This window comes from Apus apus, chromosome 23 (assembly GCF_020740795.1).
Source record: "Apus apus isolate bApuApu2 chromosome 23, bApuApu2.pri.cur, whole genome shotgun sequence".
Lineage (NCBI taxonomy): Eukaryota > Metazoa > Chordata > Aves > Apodiformes > Apodidae > Apus > Apus apus.
This window is the reverse complement of record NC_067304.1, coordinates 1,013,346-1,036,117: the sequence shown is the minus strand read 5'-3', so window position 1 is coordinate 1,036,117 and position 22,772 is coordinate 1,013,346. Positions and strand designations below refer to the sequence as shown.

At 47.1% G+C, this 22,772-nt stretch overlaps 1 protein-coding gene across 5 annotated transcripts in view; it reads left to right on the top strand.

Annotated features, from left to right (window-relative positions):
• The window catches only part of PPP1R12B (protein phosphatase 1 regulatory subunit 12B), a 137,726-nt gene that overhangs the window by 77,559 nt on the left and 37,395 nt on the right, over positions 1-22,772 (top strand). For all 5 annotated transcript variants that reach the window (XM_051639093.1, XM_051639092.1, XM_051639091.1 and 2 more), the window contains 5 exons: positions 4,720-4,810; positions 5,262-5,432; positions 6,387-6,570; positions 7,132-7,244; positions 9,073-9,117. In XM_051639093.1, coding sequence (XP_051495053.1) covers positions 4,720-4,810; positions 5,262-5,432; positions 6,387-6,570; positions 7,132-7,244; positions 9,073-9,117 — 604 coding nt within the window. The remainder of the gene's footprint in view (positions 1-4,719; positions 4,811-5,261; positions 5,433-6,386; positions 6,571-7,131; positions 7,245-9,072; positions 9,118-22,772) is intronic.

Here is a 22,772-nt window from a genome sequence, read left to right as displayed (position 1 = left end):
ACATAGATACTGCACTTCAGCAAGCAGCATGTTTCTTTAAAACATAATTAAAAACTCTGTGCCTTATTTACAGCCTGCCTCGTACCCCATTTGCTGCCTGTCCCCTGCAGCTTGCTGTGATCTGCAATCTTTCTGCTTTGGAGAGCAGTGTATTGCTCTCCTGCTGTCAGCCAGCCCAGCCTTGCTGCAGCAGACTTGCCATCTCCTTGCAGTGAATTTCTTCTCTCTTTCTCCCTTTCCTTTTTCTCCCTTTCCTTTTTCTCCCTTTCCTTTTTCTCCCTTTCCTTTTTCTCCCTTTCCTTTTTCTCCCTTTCCTTTTTCTCCCTTTCCTTTTTCTCCCTTTCCTTTTTCTCCCTTCCTCTGTCTCTCTCTCTCTTTCTCTCTCTCTCTTCATTCCTCCCTCCATCCCTCCCATTTGCACACCTGGGTCTTTTAAAATTCAGCTCATAAGCAAAGTGAAGCATCACCTAAAATTGTAAAATCTGCTTTTATCTTCCCTCTCTCAAAGAAAAAAAAATGCACAACACAAAAAAACCCCTAAGATGAGCAAAAACATGATTGAATCACCGGGTCTGGTGTCTGCTCTTTGCATTTGAAATCTTAACAGCACAGCCACCTTCTTTCATCACCAGGGAAAGGCTGTAGCTGCTTACTTGGAGAAACCAGCCCTGTCACTGTGCAGTGGCTCTGCTGACTTGTTTCAGAAAATTCCGTTATCTCAGGCTTGTAAAATGGCTTTGGGTGAGCTCCAAGAAGTGGGGAATTGTGTGCATGGAAAGAAACCAAAAGTTAGCAATCGATAAAGGCTGCAGCCCCAGCTGAGCCACTCTGACTTGCAAAATGTGCTTGTCTGAAGATGAAGTCACTGTCACAGGCTGGACATCCAAAATTGCTAATGATGTTTTAACATATTGCTATTTTTATATAAATTCTGGGATAGCAGAGGGAAAAAAATCAGGGAGGATAATAGGATAGGAGGCAGAAAAGGATGTTTCTCTTGCTGTAACCCCTGTGGTGTGTTTGTACAGCCCTGCACACAGATCCTGCAGCCCTGCTCTGCTCCTGCAAACCAGCCCTAATCCTGCCCCAGCCCTGCTTGGGCTCTGCAGCATCCTCCTGTGCCCCCTCCTGCCCAGGACCTGCTGCTCTCCTCTTCTCCACAGACTTGCCCCAGCTTTTCTGCAACCATTTTGCACCCCTGGTTTGCCCACCCTCGCAGGAGCTCACTGGCCCTTTTGCTGTGTGCAGAAGGCCCAGCTGCTGGGAGCGTGATCTCCTCTTGCTCACACATACCAGGAGTGTATCTGAACAAGCCCAAGGTGGCCCACTGCATGTGTGTGGTTGTATGAGCTGAATTCCTGCTCAGGCAAAGACACATCTCATCTTTCCTCCTTATATTCCCCCTTCTAAGCATGTAGCTCACACAAACCTGTGTCCTCTTTGCAGAGTAGGAGACATAAATTCCACTGCTCAGAGCTGTTGCAGTGAACTGTCCACCTTACTTAGCTACTAGTTCTGGGCCCCTCACCACAAGAATGGCATTGAGTTGTTGGAGTGAGTCCAGAGAAGAGCAACCAAGCTGGGGAAGGGTCTAGAGAATAAGTCCTATGAGGAGAGGCTGAGGGAGCTGGGGGTGTTTAGTTTGGAGAAGAGGAGGCTGAGGGGAGAGACCTCATTGCTCTCTACAGCTCCCTGAAAGGAGGTTGTAGGGAGGTGAGAGTTGGGCTCTTCTCCCAAGTGAATAATGACAGGACCAGAGGAAATGGCCTGAAGCTGCACCAGGGGAGGGTTAGACTGGATATTGGGAAGAATTTCTTTACTGAAAGAGCAGTCAGGCACTGGAATAGGCTGCCCAGGGAGATGGTGGAGTCACCATCCCTGGAGGTATTAAAAAAACCTGCAGATGTGACACTTCAGGGCACACTTTAGTGGGCACAGAGGGGGTTTTATGGGGTGTGTGGTGGTGGTGGCTTTGTGGGATGTGTGGTTGTGGCGGATTTGTTGTTTGTTTGGGTGGGTTGTGTTGTTCCCACCACTCCAGGTGGATGTTTGGACTTGGTGATCCTCGAGGTCTTTTCCAATCACAATGATTCTGTGATTCTGTGCATTTACTTGGCTTATTTGTTTCAGGAACTTTAATTTTTAAAAAAAAAAAAAAAATTTTACTACTGCTCTGAATTTAATTTGCACTAGATTTTGCCAATGCCTTCTTCCTGGAGGAGGCTCATTGCTTTTGGATGCTGTGCAAATAGCAGCTATTCCACTTGTGTCAGGAGCTGCAGAAAATGCTGATTGTTTCCTTAATGTGCCATTACCTGGGTAACACACGTGCCCTGCGTAGAGGAGAGCAGAAAAGAATGACTTGTCTGCAAAATCAGGGGTTGCACAGCATCCACTCATCACAGAGCAGCTTTTTCTGTTCCTGACACAGCAAGTTGTTGGGAGACAATCATCCCTCAGGATCTGAGGCACTTCCCATGTTGGTGTATCCGTCACAGCGAGTGTGTCTGTCTGGATAATTGCAGGGAAGCACTGAGCTCCTCTGCAACATGTGCACGTGGGCTGGAGGCTCTTTCTGGAAGTGGTAAATGGGGCTCTGGAAGTGCAGGTCTGTCAGCCTGGCCAGCTGAGGCAGCCACCTCCATTGCAGTCCCCTCCCTGAGTCATCTCCACCAGTCTGCAGTGCAGACACCTCAGCAGGGAACAACCATCCTTTGCACTCTCCTTGTACTCTTTGGAGATCAGGGTGGTTCCAGGCAAGATTTATCAGGTCAAATCACAGAGTGGTGGGGGAAGGAAGGGATCTCTGGAGATCATCTAGTCCAACCTCCTACTAGAGCAGGGTCAGATACAGCAGATCCCACAGGAACACATCCAGGCAGATTTGGAATGTCTCCAGAGAAGGAGACTCCAGCACCTCCCTGGGCAGCCTGTCCCAGGGCTCTGCCACCCTCACAGTCAACAAGTTCCTCCTCATGTTCAGCTGGAACCTCCTGTGCTCCAGTTTGTGCCCATTGCCCCTTGTCCTGTCACTGGGCACTGCTGGGAAGAGTCTGGCCCCATCCTGCTGACACCCCTGGAGATACTGGTGAGGGTTGATGAGATCCCTCCTCAGTCTCCTCCTCTGCAGCTGAACAGCCCCAGCTCTCCCAGCCTTTCCTCACAGGCAGGTGCTCCAGTCCCCTCAGCACTTGGGGGCTCTGCCCTGGACCCTCTCCAGTAGCTCCTTGTCCTTCATGAACTGGGGAGCTCAGAACTGCACCCAGTTCTCCAGATGGGGCCTCACCAGGGCAGAATACACCCGTTTTAGGTAGCAGGACCCTCACATGTTCCCCACCAGGACTCAAAGTGCAAGGTGACCAGCTGCCATGGATGTACCTCCAAACATCCAAGGAATCCCTGTGTTTGGCTGCACGGATAAAACAGCTCTGAACACAAGAACTCAATGATCTTTAAGCCCCTTCTGATTCTAACCATTCTATGATTCTATGATCATGAAGGTGGATAAAAGCCATCATGGTAGATGGTTTTTAGAATGATCCAGATGTTGTGATTCTTTGAGGTTTTGCAAAGCTAGCCATCTTCCTAATAAATGTCTTAACTTACTAGATCAGAAGCAAAATCTCTTTAGCCCATTGCCTTTTCCTTGCAAGTGGCTGCAGTGGAGAACCAGGAAAAGTCTGAGGAGAAAGGAAGGGATTCCTTGCTAGATCTCCACCCCTCACATGGCTAATTATTCTTTGAACCTATCTAGATCTTTGATGCTCTGTTAATCTGTGGCAGTGATAAACCTCCAAAAGAGCATTGCATTTCAGGCACCCTCATCCTTGTACAGAGACAGAGTTAATAATCGTTCCCTATTAACCAGACTGAAGAGTCCAAGCTAATTAATCTTTCCTGAGATGGAAGCCACTCCAGCAGGATGGAAATGAGACTTGCTGCTGTGCCACCCCCGACTCCATGGGAGCACTGCCAAATTCCTCCAGTTTGGCCACAGTGAATGCCAATGCAGAGAGTTCAGTTTATATATTTTCATGTGAATAAGTCTTTTGAAATCTCCCCAGTTTAAGGAAATCTGGTGATGACCAGCTCTGCATTTTAACCATGTTTGTCAGTGTAAAGGGACTCGATTTGCTCTGGAGTGTGAAGGTCGTTTCTTTGATTTCATAGCTTTTATTTTTTCAAGGTGTTTTGTCTCTGTAAGATGCCTGCAGTTCAGCCTGTTTCCAGCATGATGGATTTCATATTGATGAAGACAGCAGATTGCAGGAATATGATCATGAATATAATGACAGGAAGGAGGGTCTGAGGAATGTGCCAGTGCAGGATTTCTGTTCTCGAGATCTTTATCTGAATGGAGATGCTTTGTGGGGTGGTTTGGTTTTTTTTCTACAGATGCAACAGGACATGGAATGGGGCAAATATTATACTAAATAGTAGCACCTCTTTCTTTTTTTTTTCTTTTTTTTTTTTTGTTGACAGAACATGTCTGATACTAAAGTGTTTATTTAGAGACTCCACAGTGAACATAATTCAAACATTTGTGTGTCGTGTGCTCACAGGAAGGTTGTCCCAAAGCAGATGATGAGCAGCCTTGGTAAATGGGGCTAAAATAATTTTTGTCCATATGAAAAAGAATAGTATTTCAGCTCTGGAGCTCAGAGGGGCAGAAGGCAGAGCATTTTTTTTTATTTTAACCTCTTCTACCCTTTTTTTCAGATCATACCTGACTCCTGTGCGGGATGAGGAAGCGGAGTCGCTGAGGAAGGCACGATCCAGGCAGGCCCGCCAGACTCGCAGGTCCACGCAGGTAAAGCTTGGAAATACTCCTGGTTTTGGGTAGGGGGAGGAGAAAAGATGTATAAAGAGGCAAGATTTTCTCCTGCTCTTGTATTACTGCTTAGGACAAGGGGCTTCTCTGCCCTCACTGGATTGGAGAGGTTCTGGCAAAAGTTCCTGCAAGTGGTTATTACAGAATACTCCCCTGAGCACACATGAGTTGGATTTCAAAGTTCTCACTGGTGCAGTATTCCTGCCTTTTAATTTGTAGCTTGATCACGTAGATTTGGGTGATTTTCAGTCGGTGATTAGGTCTGTACACTGAGAAGTGTGTTAAAGGCAACAGATGAGTTTTTTTTCCAGTTAGCATAAAGATGAAACATTAGCCTGGCTGGGTATAAGTCTGCTGGGTGTTTTAAACTGACCTGGAAGATGTGGAATGTAAATGCATACATTTAAAAATTCTCTCTTTTTCTCTCCAGGGTGTGACACTGACAGACCTTCAGGAGGCAGAAAGAACCTTCAGCAGGTCCCGGGCAGAGCGACAAGCTCAGGAGCAGCACAGCGAGACGGCGGAGAGCACGGAGCCTGCTGAGGAGAGCAGGGAGAGGCAGGACACCCGGGCACGGTGGAGCAGGAATGCAGATGAGGAGGTGATCCTCCTGGCCTCCTTTCTCATGTTTCAGAGTTAATGATACCATTTAGACATTAGGAAGAAATTATTTGTTGTGAGGGTGGTGAGATGGTGGAACAGGTTGCCCAGAGAAGCTGTGGCTGCCCCATCCCTGGCAGTGTTGAAGGGCAGGTTGGATGGGGCTTGGAGCAACCTGGGCTGGTGGGAGGTGTCCCTGCCCATGCAGGGGGTTGGATCTAGATGATCTTGAAGGTCCCTTTCAACCCAAACCATTTCATGATTCTAAGATTTAGGACAGCTGAGACCAGGAGAAACTCCTCAGGGAATCTGTTTATGTTAAGGGGGCAGACTTACTGTAAAGAAGTGATATTGAGGAGTAGAACCTCACATCAGCCATCTGCACCAGGGATGTGGGTATAGAGGTGGCAGAGGTTAGCTGGTCCTTGGCTCTCTGCTGGGAATTTCACTCTTCTGTCTCCTGCCAAAAAATAAAACTATGTAAATCCCAGGAAGTGGAATAAGAAGGTGAATGATAGAAATGTGACCTGGATCCATCCTTGCTGTGCAGGTTGGGCCAGGGCTTTGTGTTCACATTTTTCCACAGATGTTCTCTGTGTAATGGGAGACCAAAGAGACCAGTTTTCTCCCCTTGTCACGACTTACATTTTTTTACTCTAAATCTTTCATTTCTATCAGATAATTTGTTTGCCCTTCCATTGGCTGTAGAGACAAAGAGATTGACTCCAAACTTCCCATCCATGGAAACGTACCCTCACATGGTAGCTGTAAAATGCTTTAAACATTCATCCCAATCTGATGGAATGAACCTGATCTGGCAGATGGAGGTGATCACTTCCAGCAGCAGTGAGGAAACTCTAAAAACACTCTAAAAAATTACCCAGCTCCCTGAAATCCCAAGTCTGCTAGTTTCTCTTCATTCTACTAACTTTCTGTCATGGTTCTGTGTCTTTAGACCGTCTATCGGCGATTGAGGTGCCCAGCACAATCAGACAAACCCACAACACCTGTATCTCCTTCCACATCAGCACCTCTCCTCTATACCAGTTCATACCTGACTCGAACAAATAAGTATCTTGGTCTTGACTCTGTGAATCCAGCAGACTTCAGAGGTGCAGCCACAGAGATGGAGAAGAATGGTGTGTACCCAGGAGAAGGGAGAACAGCCAAAGCTCAGGGGTTTTCATGGGTTTTAGAACTTTCAGTGTGTACAGACAGAGGTAAAAAGTTCACTTGTTATCTGAAGGGAGTGGAATGTGCAGCTGCCATCTCACCTAACAAGTGTTATTTCTTTAAATGGAAAACCTAGTGTAGGATACAGTATATTGCTTGTTCCAGGGAGGGAAAAAAGGATATTTTCCATTTTGGATAAGTAAATGAGATAATCCATGGAGTCTTTAGATCTTAGAGCTGGGGGTGGGGGGCAATTCCAGTAATACTATTTGTCCTCAGAACAGGAGTAAGTTGGGATGATGAGGGGAGAGCTGACAGCTAGGATAACCCCTCTGGGCTCTGATAAAGGAAGGAGTGTGAGTAACCAGATGTAGCACTGAGCTTGCATTTCATTTGCTTTAATAACTCCTTTGTAATATGACACAAGCCAAGATGACCTTGATCAGCTCAAAAAGAACACCCAGTACCTTAGCAAAAGCATGGGTGTAAATCACTGAAACCAAAGCAGCCTTTCTTTGCTTGGCCAGAGTGTGAAGATCAGGACTTAGACGACAGATCTCTGAGCAAACAGTCCATCCGAGAGAGGCGGCGGCCAAAGGAGAGGCGAAGAGGCACGGGCATCATCTTCTCAACAAAAGAGGTAAGTTTGAGTTCCTCAGAGAAGAGAAACTCTCTCTGTCGGATTCAGGATGAATTTCCTTCCAATTCCAAGCTTCAGGTTTTTTCCAAGTCAGTTTCATTTCCCATCAGTCCTTCCCCTGCTCAACTTGATTTCAGACTGGCACTGCCAAAGGGATCTCCTCCCTGTCTGGCCCATGTAAAGCCCCAGCAGCAGGCTCTGGGAAGCTGGCTCTGGAGCCATAAATCAGTGGGATCCTGTGGAAGAGCCCACATGGGAGAAGAGAGATTAGAAATCTGGTTTCTTTGGAAGAAGGAGGTCGCAAGGCACTGGAAGTATTTTCAGATTCCTCTGAGTCTAAATTTGGCTGCTCTTTAGGCCCCCTAAAAGGAAGACAATGAGGAATAAAAACCTGTGTCTGGACCCCCTGCCCAGCACCAGGGAGCACACAGCATAAATGCACAAGAGCTGCCTGTGTTGTGGTCATTCCTCTTAGTCCTGGTTTCAGAAGGATTTCTTCAGACTGAGGAAAGAAATCCAACTCTCCAAACCTTGGTCAGATCACCTTTTTCAGGAGAAAATAAGTGTTGTGAAATCATGGTCAAGAGATCTGCAACAGCTGAAGTCCAGCTGTGGCCATAGAGCCTTTCTCATTCCCCTCAGGGACAGAGGTTTCCTGCACAGCACAGTGAAAAAAACCTCCAATGCTCTTCCTTGTGGCACCAGCAGATAAGGTGAATATTGGCAGTTACAGACCAGCTGAATGATCTGGAAACCTCAGAAATTCTGTTGAAAGTCTTGCTGCAAACACCCTCTTTTTATTATTTTCAAACAATTCTTACATTTTTCACTTGCATGCAGAATGGGAGAATTTTTTTACTGTTATTTTTTAGTCAAATGCTTTAGAGCTTACCCAGTTGTCTACTGGATCATTGTAGCAGCATCAGTAGCTTCAGAGCAGAAACCAAATGGCTTCATAGAATCATAGAATGGCAGGTTGGAAGGGACCTCAAGGATCATCTGGTCCAACCTGTCAATAGTATAGTTTAAATGAGGTGGCCCAGCAGCCTGTCAAGCTTAGTCTTAAAACAGTTCAACGTAGGGGAATCCATCACTTCCCTTGGAAGATTATTCCAATGTGAATGGTGAAAAATTTTCTTCTGGAGTCCAACAGGAGCACCTTGTACCCATTACCCCTTGTCTTCTCCATGAGAATCCCTGGAAAAAGGGAGTCTCCATCTTCTTGGTAGCCACCCTTTATGAACTGGCTCATGGCTGAGCCTTCTCTTCTTTTCCCTATTGTCTCTATGCAAAACTGCAGCTACAGCTTCTGAACCCCTTAGGTCCCATATGGAGCCAGGTGGTCCTTCACCACTGCTCCATGAAATCCTGGAGCTGTTGCAAAGAGGCAGTGGCTTACAGAGAGGCTGTGTTAAGTGCAGGCTATCTGGGATGACTTGTATTTCCTCCTGGGAAAGTCTAGCTGAAGTGGAGGATATGCTTTGGAAGTCAGTGTTATGTTAAGCTTTCACACATGCAGTCTTCCCAAGTGTCACTTTTGTCCCTTGAGTATATTGAGGAGTGTTACTCCTCCTCCTGCCTCCTCAGGAGCATTCAAATTGCAGCAGCCATCTCAAGAGACTAATTCTGTCCCCAGTACCAAGATCTTCTAAATGGCCATTAGGCTGCCAGACCTCACCTGATAATCAGCCCAAGCATCCAGGCAGGCATTTCTTTTGAAAGCCATGGTCTGAGCTTCAGCATCCAATCATAAGCAACACATCATCTTCCTGCAATCAAATTAGTTATCTCCAAGGCTGCCTAGTTACATTGTTTGCTTTCATCCTAGGATGATGATGAAGTTGATGGAAATGAGGAGTTGAAGGAAACTCGGGTAAGTGAAAACATGTTTAAATAGTTGGTGTTTCAGTCTTCAGTGTTGGTGGCAAGAAGTCTTTTGTGAATTTACTTTTGTTTATACGAGATATTCTGGCTGTGTTCTGGAGCTGAGGATGAACTGGGAGGGGGTTCTGAGTAGCCAATGTCCTGCTGGTTTCTCATCTGAAAGGTAAAGAACATCTAGACTGGCCTAAGCTCAAAAGTTGGCTTTTTGAGAGCTGCACAGGCAGTTCTCAAACCTGGAGGGCCTGGAGCACTTTTCTGGGAGCACCATCAGGAGCGTGGTGACTGGGGCCATGACTGTCAGGTGTCACCACAAGGTGCCTGACCTCATATCTCAGAATCTCCTGATGGAGATATTTTGGAACATATTTTGGACAATATGTTTTGTATTCCTAAAATCTGCACTTTTGTCTCCTCATTGATGTGTTTTCTTGTGGGAAATGGTTTTGGCAAGCAGCTCATGAGGGATTATTCATTGTTCCCCTGTTCTTGCAATAGTCTCATTGTCCTTTGTGGCCCTTTCTTGTCTTTTAGAATAATTATTGAACCCTTCCTAATTGCTTTGGTTTCTTTTGGTTTTGTCTGTCTTTGTCTAAAACACATTTGAAAACACATTGGAGCCTGACAACATGACTTACTCTGACAATGTTGAAGCTAAATACATTTCCAGACTATTAAAGCATGATGTGCAAGACTTGGGAACAACAGCAAACGTCAGGTTGTGGAGGGGTCGGCCCAGTTGTGTGATGCTTAATTTTTGCCAGCAATGTTGAACTTAGGGTGGGATTTCCACATGTTTGCAGTTCAGCAAAGTGATTGAAGCATCATTCTATTGAAAAGTCAACTGGGTTTTTTTCTGAAAATTTCCAGTAACATCTTCAGAGTGTATTTTTGGTTTTCTTTTTACAATGCTCAGCCAAAATGGGGCAAAGTCCTGAGGAGGAGGGACAGAGACTCACGTGGTGCTGGGAGGGCTCTTAGCACATGCTTATCTTTCAGTGCCAGGCTTTGCTTTCCCAACACTTCCTTTGAAGCATGAAAAGCAGGATATTCCTTCCTCCAGAAGCACCACCTGCTTCTAGTAGCCCAGCTCTTCCACAGCAGTTTGTCTTCAGCTTCATTAAACCTCCCACTTAACCCTGCCTGGGAGATCCAGCCATTTATCATCCTTAAAATGGTTTTGCCATTTCTGCTGTCTCACAGCAAGACTGAAGGAGGGGTATTTTGTAATGTGTAAAAAGTAATAATAATAATAGGGACACCTTGTTTCCAGCAGTCGTGTTTTAGGCTTGCTGGGAATGTCTTGTTCTTCTGGGAAGTTGTCCCACATTAGCTAAATTAAGACAAAAGAGGCTGCAGGTTTGGAGGCTTCCAGGAGTCTAGTCCTAAAATTGCTGAACTCTCTGTCAAGCACAGTCCTCACTGCTCTTGTAAATGGGTAAAACTGCACTTCCTAAGAACCCACCATATGTTCCTGCCCAAAACTTAAGGGTCACCCAGTTTCTTACAATTAATGGTGCTGGTTAACAGCAAGGAACCCTTTTGTCTTATACTTCCCATGATTTTGGGGCTTACAGGAAAGCTGGGGAGGGACTTTTTACAAGGGCTTGTAGGAAGAGGACAAGGGGGAATGAATTAAAACTGGGAGAGGGGAGATTTACATTAGGCATTAGGAGGAAATTCTTTGCTGTGAGGGTGGTGAGAGCCTGGCCCAGGTTGCCCAGGGAAGCTGTGGCTGCCCCATCCCTGGCAGTGTTGAAGGGCAGGCTGGATGGGGCTTGGAGCAACCTGGGCTGGTGGGAGGTGTCCCTGCCCATGCAGGGGGTTGGGACTGGATGATGTTTAAGGTCCCTCCCAACCCAAACCATTCCGTGGTTCTATGATTTTCTTGTGGGTTCCCATCTAACAGAAGAGCAACTTCCATTTCCTTGGCCCCTCTGCTCAGGTGCTTTGTGGCAACAGTCTCTGTTTCCTTACACACCTCATGTGCCTGAGACCCTGGTTGGGACCCTCCTCCCTCTCTGCTGGTGCTGTTTTTCCCGTTCTCCCAGTCTCTTGTTTTTACCCAGTTTCCAGGTCACTTTCTTTACTGCTTGCCTTCAGCATCATGTCACTTGGTCAGTCTTCCCTGGCTTATTTTACATCCAAATCAGAGAGGTTTCTGTCCTGCTAACAGACCATCAGTTTGGCAAGAGTCAGGGAGGCTCCTTGCTTTCAGTTGTAGAACCAAGTGTGAAGTACAATTAAAAATCATCAATAATCATTGGCATCTCCTTCTCTGGAGACTTTCAATACCCATCTGGATGCATTTCTGAGTGACCTGCCCTAGATTTGGTCCTGCTCTGGTAGGGGGGTTGGACTCGATGATCTCCAGAGGTCCCTTCCAACCCCCAACATTCTGTGATTCTGTGAATTGATTATGATTATGTATAATTATATAATAATGCGTAATATGCAATAATATACTAATATTATTGTGTAATTAATATATAGTATAATAATAATAGTAGTAGTAATAATAATAATAATGTGATTCTGGAATGGCGGGTGCCACCATCACAGTTGTGAACCTGAACACACTAAAGTGTCCCATTTGATTTGCAGACTCCCAGAGACTCTCCTGATTTTGTATGAGCAGTTATATATTTTTCCCCTCCAGTGTTTATATCTTGGCTGATCTTAGGAAGGTCTTCACGGGAGCCAAAAAAGGCCCTTCTTGAATTCCTTCCTCCAAACTGTGCAGGGCTGGAGTTTACGAAGGAGAGGTAAAGGCCATTTTTTAAAAGAAAGAGGGGAAAAAAAAAAAAAAAAAGGAGCAAATACATGTTGTTCTAATTCTCAGAAGTGGATGAATTATTTTGGCTGGAACTCCTGAGCACCAGTGTGGGAAACCAGCCCAGACGCTTTGGCTGAGTCGGAGGCAACTGCACGCGGTGCCGGGGCAGGATGTGTCAGGGAACCTTCCTGGGTGTCACTGCCCACCCTTCCTCTCCCTGTGCTGCTGGGATGCCTTGTGGAAAGTTGGAAGGGCCAACAAAGTTTTATTGTGGAATAAATATTGAAGGGCACAAGGACTTCAGCTGGAAAAAGCCTCTGGGGAAGCAGCTTTAGGAGAGGGTGGTTTGGTGTGGTTCTGCTGGGAAGGTTTTGTTCTTTCTGGGGAGTCCTGAGCTCACAGCAGAGGTGGGGAAAAGTGTTTGACCACAGGCTGGTCTCCATTTCTCAGAAAATAAAAATTGTGAGAGTCTGAGAGATTGTGTTAGGACCAGTCTGAGCAGGGTGGGTAGGCTGGCATTGGGAAACCTTTCCTGCTCCCTGCAAGCCAGTGACTGTGAAATGTGTGGTGCAGTCAACACGATGGAAAAGAGTGAGGTCATCCAGGGGGACCTTGACAGGCTGGAGGGGTGGGCCCCAGCCAACCTGATGAAGTTCAGCAAGGCCAAGGGCAATGTCCTGAAGGTGGGTCGGGGCAACTTCAAGCACAAATACAGGCTGGATGGTCAATGCATTTATAGCAGCCCTGAGGAGAAGGACTTGGAGGTGTTGGGTGATGAGAAGCTCAACACGAGCCAGCATCATGTGCTGGAGCCCAGAAACCAACTGTGTCTTGGGCTGTGTCACCAGCAGAGGGACCAGCAGGGCCAGGGAGGGGATTGTCCCCCTTTGCTCTGATGAGGCCCCCCTGCAGGGCTGGGTCTAGTTCTGGGGTCCCCAACACAAAAAAGACACATAGCTGTTAGAGTCCAGAGGAGGCCATAGACATGGTTGAGGGGCTGGAGCAGCTCTGCTCTGGAGCCAGGCTGGGAGAGTTGGGGTGTTCAGCCTGGAGAAGAGAAGGCTCCAGGGAGACCTTAGAGCACCTTCCAGTGCCTGAAGGGGCTCCAGGAAAGCTGGGGAGGGACTTGGGACAAGGGCAGGGAGGGATGGGATGAGGGGGAATAGTTTTAAACTGGAAGAGGGGATATTCAGTTTAGACATGAGGAGGAAATTCTGGGCTGTGAGGGTGGTGAGAGCCTGGCACAGGTTGCCCAGGGAAGCTGTGGCTGCCCCATCCCTGGCAGTGTTGAAGGGCAGGTTGGATGGGGCTTGGAGCAGCCTGGGCTGGTGGGAGGTGTCCCTGCCCATGCAGGGGGTTGGGACTAAATTATCTTTAAGGTTCCTCCCAACCCAACCCAAATTACTCTGGGATTCTGTGAATCCAGAGTAGTCATGGTGGGGTCACTGAGCGCGAGCACAGCACCTCAGAGCAGATGCAGATCAGCAGCTCTGGTGTGGGACAGTGATGAAGACTGGAGAGAATGGTCTGATGTTACGTTTGGAGGTTTTCCTTATCCCCAGCCCTTCTGACTTTGACTTATCCCTTAATTCCACTGTTTCTGTTACACAGCATGAGAAATTTGGAACAAATTTGGAAGAAAAGTCTATGTTAAATGACATCCCGTACATAACAGAAACAAAAAAAATGTTTGTTGCCATGTCAAGACTTTTATCTCCTTGCATTTCTCTGTTGGGACATTACAAATGTGCCTCACCCCTGTGTTAGATATATTGTTCATCAAGGGAGAGCTTTAACTACAGGGGAATGCACAGAGGGACATGTTGGTGGAGTAACAATTTCTGGGCAGTAAAAGTGTCAAAGAAAACATCTGTTCTCGTGAACTTCCTCTAGGACAGTCTGTAAAGCACAGTGTAAAACCCAGGCACATTAATGGAGTGAACTTCTAGGCAGGAATAACACTGAAACAAGTGGTCATAGATTACAGCCTCAGCAGGTGTATTAAACAGGCTCCACTCTTGTCTCTCTGCACTTTGATTTATAGAACATGAGTACTTTAGATTCTGCAAAACCCTTTTCCTCCCACACTGTTTTGTAAATATTAGGGGTTCTGCCTAATGGTGCTATTCACATGAAATCACCAGATGCAACTGGATTTTAATAAAAACTGAGCCTCTGTCTTAGAAGGACTGAATTTCTCAGCTTGATTCCATGAATTCTAAGGGAAGACCAATGAACTGAAAAATTCTTTATGCAAACCAAGTGTCTTAATGTTATACCTGTTTCAGAGTTATGACTTGGGAGTCCTGATTTGGGTATGTTCTATTTCTTACCTATATTTTTGCTGTTAGTGGCATTTTATCTTCTGCAAAGGCTTCAGTTTAGCTCCTGTAACTGCTGTTTATCAAATCCAGCTTTTTAAAGGTCAACAGCAAAAAGATCAGCAATAGCTTCAGTTAGTGTTTTGTGACTTTCCTGTTGCAGCCAGACTGCCCTGGGAGCCCTGACAACTGCCCTGAGCCCACAGTTCTGGTGTCCTCTTTTCCTGATGCCTGTGAACTGTCTTTTTAAGCTATGGAAGGCTCCAAGTCCTCCACTTTCTGGACTTGGATTGCCTAATATGGTAAGGTATGTCCTCACGGGCTGCGCTGGTTTGCTGAGATACAAGGAAAACTTGACTAGTCAAAAGGGACAGAATAGATGGACTTGTTCCTAGCTGATAAGAAAGTAAAATCTTTTCATCTAGATAGTGCTGTGTGGTCCATCCATCCTCTGCCTCCTCGCTGCCAGCCTAGGGTCCCTTTGGGGGACTGAGAAGGCAAGGATTTTTTTCCCTGCTTTTACCCTTGAATGGTCCCTTCCAGCAGAGCTGCAGTGGGAGAGGAGCCATCTGGCCCCTGGCCAAGGGAGTGGAGGTGGAGCTGTGAGTCAAGTCAAACTAGAGAGCTTTTCATTATGTGTAAAGTCAGGCTGAGAGAGACTGGCTGCGAGTCCTGTTTGTAAACAAAAGGCTGTAATGGGTGGTGTGTTCTGCGAGAAAGGGAGACCTGCAATGTGTGTGTCACCAGAAAGATCAAGCTGAATCTTAAACAGCAGAAAATTGCTGCAGGAGCATGAGCTGATATTTTGCCATAAAGCTTTAAATATGGTACAGTTTCATGGGTTTGTAGTGTCCTGGCTTCTTTGGGAGGTGGAAGGAAAGACACTATAAAAATTGGAATTCATTCTGCAAATATTTCTACCAAAAAAATTTTCACAGGTCCTGATATGTTGCCTCCTGTGTTCTCCAGCCTAGCATGCTTGGGTTGGTTTTTCTTAACCTTAAGGTTAGGGAAGAGCATCAGACTTGCTGTCTGCTCTCCCTGTGGATGCAGCACTGAGCTCAGCGTGGCTGCCCAGGCCTGTTTACAGCTCTGGGAAAACACGTTATTTGTGCTTAAAGCCAAGCAACCCATGGCAGCTCTGCAGGCTGCAGGGCTACAGCTAAATGCCTTCAGGTTAATTCTTCTAACTCACCCAGTTGCTGAATTAGGAAGGTGTAATGTGAAGCAGTGTCCACGATGGAGATGGAAAGGAGTAACACAAAACCAGCTCAAGTCCCATCTCCGAGTCCCGGGAAGATGGAGCAAAATAGCAAGTCCTCCAGGAATGATTCACAAGGTCATGGACTCGTAACTATTTAAGGTAACTTTATGCTTTAACTTCTTGTTTAGTAAACTACCCTCACCATTTCAGTGCAGGCCAAGGGGAGTGATCTTTCCCAGTTGTCAGCACATCATTTCTCCTGGAGCAATGGAGCTGGGGTTGGCAGTGCATCGGATACCATGGGCCCCACCAGATAGTTGGCGTTTGCCGGCATTGCTGGGAGGCCAGTGCAGGCAGTTCAGATTCTCCCACGTCACCCCAGGGTCCTGTCTCTTTGCCTACATGGCAGCTATCTCACAGGTGTCCCGGGATCCTTTTGCTTTCTTCCCAGAAGGAACTGGGACAGTGTGATGGATGGGGTGGCAGCAGGATCAGTGCCATGAGTGCACGTATCTCCAGTGCTGGGTGGGTCCAGCGCAGCCACTCCAGGAGACAGGACCAGTCACATTCAGGGTGTCAGCCTAGACCCATTTGTCTGAGGAGCAGCATAGCTCCCTGGTCCATATCCCAGAGACAGAATGCATCTAACTTTGGGCTAGCTCCTGGAGCAAGTCCAGAGGAAGTCACGGAGATGATCTAAGAGCTGGAGCTGCTCTGCTCTGGAGACAGACTCAGAGAGTTGGGGTGTTCAGCCTGGAGAAGAGAAGGCTCCAGGGAGACCTTAGAGCAGCTTCCAGTGCCTGAAGGGGCTCCAGGAAAGCTGGGGGTGACTCTGGACAAAGGCTTTTAGTGAGAGGACTAGGGGGAATGGATTGAAACTGGAAGAGAGGAAATTTAGATCAGATATTCAGAGGAAATTCTTCACCATGAGGGTGGTGAGAGCCTGGCCCAGGTTGCCCAGGGAAGCTGTGGCTGCCCCATCCCTGGCAGTGTTGAAGGGCAGGTTGGGTGGGGCCTGGAGCAACCTGGGCTGGTGGGATGTGTCCCTGCCTGTGCAGGGGGTCGGAACTAGATGATCTTTAAGGTTTCTTCCAGTCCAAACCATTCCATGATTCTGTGATTTATGTCTAATTGCGTTTATAGTTTTTGACTTTTTAAAAGTTAACAGCAGATGTTTGTGTTTAAATGTGTAAAGGAGCATAGTGTTAATTTTTGTTCAAAACTGTCAAACTCTGTCTCATCTGATGCACTCAAAATTAGAGAAAGGAAAAATACCTCTGACTGCTCAAGTACTTACAGCAGGTTCTCTGCTCCTCTGGGAGCCCATGATCATACTTTGTTGTCAGTCATTCAGCCAGGCATGGGGAGGATGTCTCTCCTGATGTGGTTGAAGACATCCTCCAGAAAACCTCATCTGCTGGACTAAAATCCCTGCATCCAGCAGCAGCTCTCTGAGCAGCCCCTGCTGGCTCTGCCGTGGTGGCACGACTGTGCCCTGGAGAACGGCTGAAAGGTTGAGGGCAGTAGATGGCTCCAGCAGATGCAACTGGAACGTGCCCTCCTAGCCCCTCTGATCCATCTGCTGGTGAAGGCTTCCTTGTGGCTCCACAGCAAAGCCCCTGGGAAGCTGTTAGTCCTTGTTGCCTGGAAGCACCATGGGGAATGGTGCAGCTCCCAGTTTAGGTAGTAAATTATCTCCCAAATATGTCCTGAAGGAGCAAGAAGCAGAAGCTCTATTGCCAGATGGCCAGCAAGGAATTAAGAGTAACCTAAATTTGTTTGGAAAACTGAAGTCAAATTCCCTGGAGGGAAAATATGCTGTGGAAGCTACCACTGTAGGAAAAACTGTGTGTGCCAATGATGTGAGTGTGGTGATGCTGTTTGTCCCTCTTGTCTTTAAAAGGTCACTTTTTGTTCTGAGTTTATATCCTCCCACATGCTTCTCTCTTCAGAAAAAGCTTCATATTTGCAAAGTCATTGTTAGTTTTTTTGCTCTTGGACACAGAGTTTCCGTGTGAGAAGTAACATTGTTTGGCAATGAAGCTACTTGATTATTTGGTATGTGAAGATGTAGAATCCTTAAGCTGCAAAACTCCTTCCTGGCAGGAATTTCCCACCAGCTTTGGTGTAAAACGGGCCTCAGGACAATTTAATTCCTCATTTTAGTAGGTACCTGTCATGGAGCTAAAGCTGGGCACTGTTGTGGGTTGTTTATATATATATGGGTGGGTGTATGGGTGAGTGGGTGGGTGAGTAGATAGATAGATAGATAGATAGATAGATAGATAGACAGATAGATAGATAGATAGACAGATAGATCGATCAGTCCTTGGAAGTGAACATAGCCTTCTGCACCACAGTCTGCTGGTGTTAAAGGAAGACCAGAAGCAGAATTGAAGCACAGTTAGATAGCAATATGATGAAGTTACACATTTGCTTGGCCAGCAGCACTTGGAATATTGCTCAGTGTGAGCCAGCTGCTTCCACAGAGGGGCTCACAGAAGGTTTTCTAGCCGTGGAGGGGCTGGGGCAGGCAGGAGCCTGCATCAGAGTCTGGTGAATTCAGATAAAGAGCAAAATGGATCATGACTCCATTGTGGATGCTCTGAGATTTCTGACATATTTTGGAAAGTCCCTTAGCTGGAAATAGCTGTGTTTACATCTGGTTCTTATATTAGTGTTTGCTCTCTCAGTTTCCCTGACATGGCCTGTTAATATCTTTGCAAATTTCTGCTGCATTCCCCCCCTGTAACTCAGCATGTTTGTGCTGCTTCAGCCTTTGTAAGAAAGTGAATCAGGGAAGGGGGGACCTGTCAGCAACCACTGCAGAGTGCAACTGCTGAACAGCTTCCACTGGAACATACTATGTTTTCAGACTGCTGAATCCTCAGTAGGGGTAACTGGATGAAACAGCTTGATTTTTGGCAATGCTCTAAATTGGACTTCTGAGAGGACAGGGGAGAGAATCTCTCTGGAGTTTATCGTGCAGCCTTTTCTGAATTAAACATGAAGCCAAAGGAGGCTGAGAGGAGACCTTCTGGCTCTGCAACTGCCTGAGGGGAGGTTGGAGCCAGGGGGGTCGGTCTCTTCTCCCAGGGAACCAGGTTTAGAACAAGAGGAAATGGCCCCAAGTTGCCCAGGGGAGGTTTAGGTTGGATCTGGGGAACAATTCCTTCCTGGAAAGGGTTGTCAGGGCCTGGCCCAGGCTGCCCAGGGCAGGGCTGGAGTCCCCATCCCTGGAGGGGTTTCCAAGCCGTGTAGATGTGGTGCTGAGGGACATGGGGCAGTGGTGGCCTTAGCAGGGCTGAGGGAACAGTTGGACTGAATGATTTTAAAGGTCTTTTCCAACCCAAATGATTCCATGATCCAATGATTCTGTGGTAACTGCCTTGGGCAAAGAAGCCTGACTATGAACAGACAGAACGGGGCTTTGGGTGGACATGAAGCAGGTCCTCTGTAGACACCAGTTTTCCTGCTGGTGTGTGGAGACTGAGGATTATGGCATAAATATCCGTGGTGCTGGGGTCATCCCAGGCCTCAGGGTTTGTAACTGTGGTTGCATTTACGGCACTGAATGGAATCAAATCCATGGTCTCAGGAACATTTATTTTTGGCAAAGCAGTCAGTGCCACATCTGTCTCGCTCTAATGGGAGCCTGTAGCTGCAGCTTTGTTTTGTTCTTGCTGGTTCTTACTCCCATCACCATCCACTGCTGTAACCACTTGCTGTCAGCCCTACTGGAGGTGATGAACATGAGATGATTAAATCCCTCTTCTGCAATCACAGAATCACCATAGAATCATGGGATGGTTTGGGTAGGAAGGGACCCTAAAGATCATCCAGATCCAACCCCCTGCATGGGCAGGGACACCTCCCACCAGCCCAGGTTGCTCCAAGCCCCATCCAACCTGCCCTTCAACACTGCCAGGGATGGGGCAGCCACAGCTTCCCTGGGCAACCTGGGCCAGGCTCTCACCACCCTCACAGCAAAATTCCCGCTTGTCCTCTCACTCCTTGTCCCAAGCCCCTCCCCAGCTTTCCTGGAGCCCCTTCAGGCACTGGAAGGTGCTCTAAGGTCTCCCTGGAGCCTTCTCTTCTCCAGGCTGAAAAATTCCAACTCTCCCAGCCTGGCTCCAGAGCAGAGCTGCTCCAGCCCTTGGATCATCTCTCTGGCCTCCTCTGGACTCCAACAGCTCCATGTCCTTCTTAAGTTGGGGCTCCAGAACTGGGCACAATTCTTCAAATGGGGTTTCATAAGAGCTGAGTAGAGTGGGAGAATCCCCTCCCTGCTGGCCACGCTGATTTTGATGCAGCCCAGGACATCGTGGGTTTCTGGGCTCCAGCACATGTTGACAGCCCACGTTGAGCTTCTCATCCACCATCACCCCTAAGTCCTCCTCCAGGCTGTTTGCATTCCAGTCTTGTCTTTAAATTCAATCCCCAACTTCTGAGGTCAGGGAGATCCTTGGAGGTGTCAATGAACTCCCCTGCTCCTTGTCCTCTTAGAGATGCTGGATTTGAGTGTTCAGGGCACATTATCTTCCCAAAACTCAGCTCTGCTCCACAGAACTGGAAGACATTTCTCCTGCGTGCATAATTTGACACCTGCAGGGCTAAAATGATGTTGTTGTGCTGAGAATGGAGCTTTTTAAACTCTCTTCACTGTTCCTTTTTATTTCCTAGATTTGTACAAAAGTAAAAAGAATTCTGAAGTGTATTTAAAGTGTGCTTTTCTCAGCCCACACTAAAATAATCCTCTACTGCTTCATGCTAATCCAGGTATGCCTAATGGGGGTGCCTTCCAGCCTTTTGCTGATAAATTTAGTGATGGGAATAAAAAGTGGGGGAAATATGATGCTATAGGTGCAATTATAGACTGTCAGCTGCTGGCTGTGTGGTTGGGAGGAGAGGAAGATCCTTTCCCTCAGCTTCCTCTAACGCCAGAGCTGCTCCTGGGAATCCCAGGCAGGGCACTGCAGATGAAAGGCCCTTCACTTCCACGGTTTGTATCCATTTATGGGAAACTGCTGCAGTGCCTCCCATCACGTTTCCAGCACAGCTCAATGCCTGACCAATAATTTCTTTGCTACAGCCCTCCAGCCTTCTCTTGCTGAACACAGCCATTGTCAATTCTGAACAAGCCCTGCAAAGCTGTAATTGAACCTGTGAAAGCTTGCATATCATTCTCAAATAATTTATTTACATTATTTTAAAGTGCTTTTTTTAATAGCCTGGATTTTCAATCAACTTTTCATTCTCCAGACTTAACAGTGCGTTGGGTATTAGGCTGAATGCAGCTGCTCCAGCTTTGACCCTGAGTTGTCCCACATAACAGCAGCAGCTCTTTGGCTCTCTGGGTTCCTACATGGCTCTGCAAACTGCATTTCAGTTCACAGATAACAGTGTGAGCTGTGCAAAAGAAGAAGGCTTGTTATTATAACTTCTAAAGCCTGGCTTTTTGTCGCAGCTCCTGGGTTCAGTGACAGTGCTGCTAGTTCCAGATCAGCACCAACATGAGCAGTTTCTCTGCAGAGCCTGCAGGATTTCTGTGCACAAAATGTGATGGATACAGTGAATAAAGATGGGAGAGCAGGGAGGTTGATAAGGCTCAGCTTTTTCATTGCAGGTGAATTCCTTTCCAGATGTTGGTAATTCTCCAGAGAGCTGGTAGGGCAAGATCCTACATAGAGAAAGAAACACCTGGTGTGCAGGTACCTGAGGTGCCTCCCCAGCACTGGGGAGCCCCATGTGTTAAACAGGAATTCCTGGCTCCTCAGACTCACTCTCAGACTGATCACAGACTTCTTCATTGCAGGTAACACTCAGGTCTGATTTGCTCCTGTTGGAAGACACAAGGCAAAAAACTCTTGCAGGGGCAAAGCAGCGGGACCCTTTAGCTTGCGCAGAGACTGCACGTTGTTTAGGGCTTGAATAATCACAAATACAGGACAGCCTGAGGTGAAGGGAATCACAGGATTTATTAAACTTTGCCCCCAGTATAAATGTTATTATAAAGGGGACTCTTGAACTATGGATTTCAGTTTTGTATGCCACTCCAGCAGTGTGAAAGCAATAGGAAATCTAATCTTGATTCTGTTCTCTACAGCCTGCATCAATAGTTAATGTGTTTTTCATGTTTAAACTCAGCTTCTCTAGATGTTTTACAGAAATTCTTTAGACTGAGAACAGTTATTTTATGGGCATAGAGTGGCTTTGTAGCCTGGCTGTTGGAAACAACTGCCAATATAGTTTATTTCTCTGTTTCTCCAGAGAAGTGTCATGTGAATAAATGTGGCTTTAGAATTTATTTAGTATTGAATTAGTGTTGCATGAAATATGAATTGCACGTTTCAGTGTTTCCCTAAATTGGAACATGACTCAGCACACAAACAGCACACTCTTCTCCTGCAAGTGGGAAGTCCAGAAGTGAGGATTGTGAAGATTTTTTTAATTGAATATCAATCAGACAACTAAGCTCTGTGCGAGAGGTTCACAGGCAAACATGAAATGTGTCACTCAACTCCATCTTGCTGAGCATCCAGCTGGGATATAATTTGCAGCTGGTGTCCCTGCAGCACAGCCCAGTTGGTCTTTATTGCTTGGCCCAGTGTAGGAGAGGGTCTCAGCAAGGGCTCTGGTGAGACCTTGTCCCCAAAGGCTGAGTGCGTAGCAGCACTGGGGAGGAGTGGCTGGAGAGCTGCCCATCAGAGCAAACCTGACTGACAGTGTCTGAACATGAGCCAGCAGGGTGCCCAGGTGGCCATGAAGGCCAACACCATCCTGGCACAGGAATAGTGTGACCAGTGCTGGACACTGCTGAGGCTGCACCTCAAATCCTGGGGTCAGTTTTGAGCCCCTCACCACAAGAAGGACATTGAGGGGCTGGAGCGTGTCCAGAGAAGGGCAACAAAGCTGGGGAAGGGTCTGGAGCACCAGTCAGATGAGGAGCAGCTGAGGGAGCTGGGGATGTTCAGCCTGGAGCAAAGGAGGCTGAGGGGAGATCTGGCTCTGCAACTGCCTGAGAGGAGGTTGGAGTGAGGGAGGGCCACTCTGTTTAATGAAGTTACAAGGGATAGGACAAGAGGTTATGGCCTCAAGTTGCCCAGGAGAGGTTTAGATTGGATATTTGGAACAGTTTCTTCCCCGAAAGGGTTGTCAGGCCCTGGCCCAGGCTGCTCAGGGCACTGGTGGAGTCCCTGTCCCTGGAGGGATTTCAGAGTTCTGAGGTGACACAGTTCTTAGGTGATATGGGGATATGGTTTAGTTAAGGACTTGTCAGTGCTGGGTTAACTGTTGGACTCAATGATCTTGAAGGTCTTTTCCAACCAGGGTAATTCTATGATTCT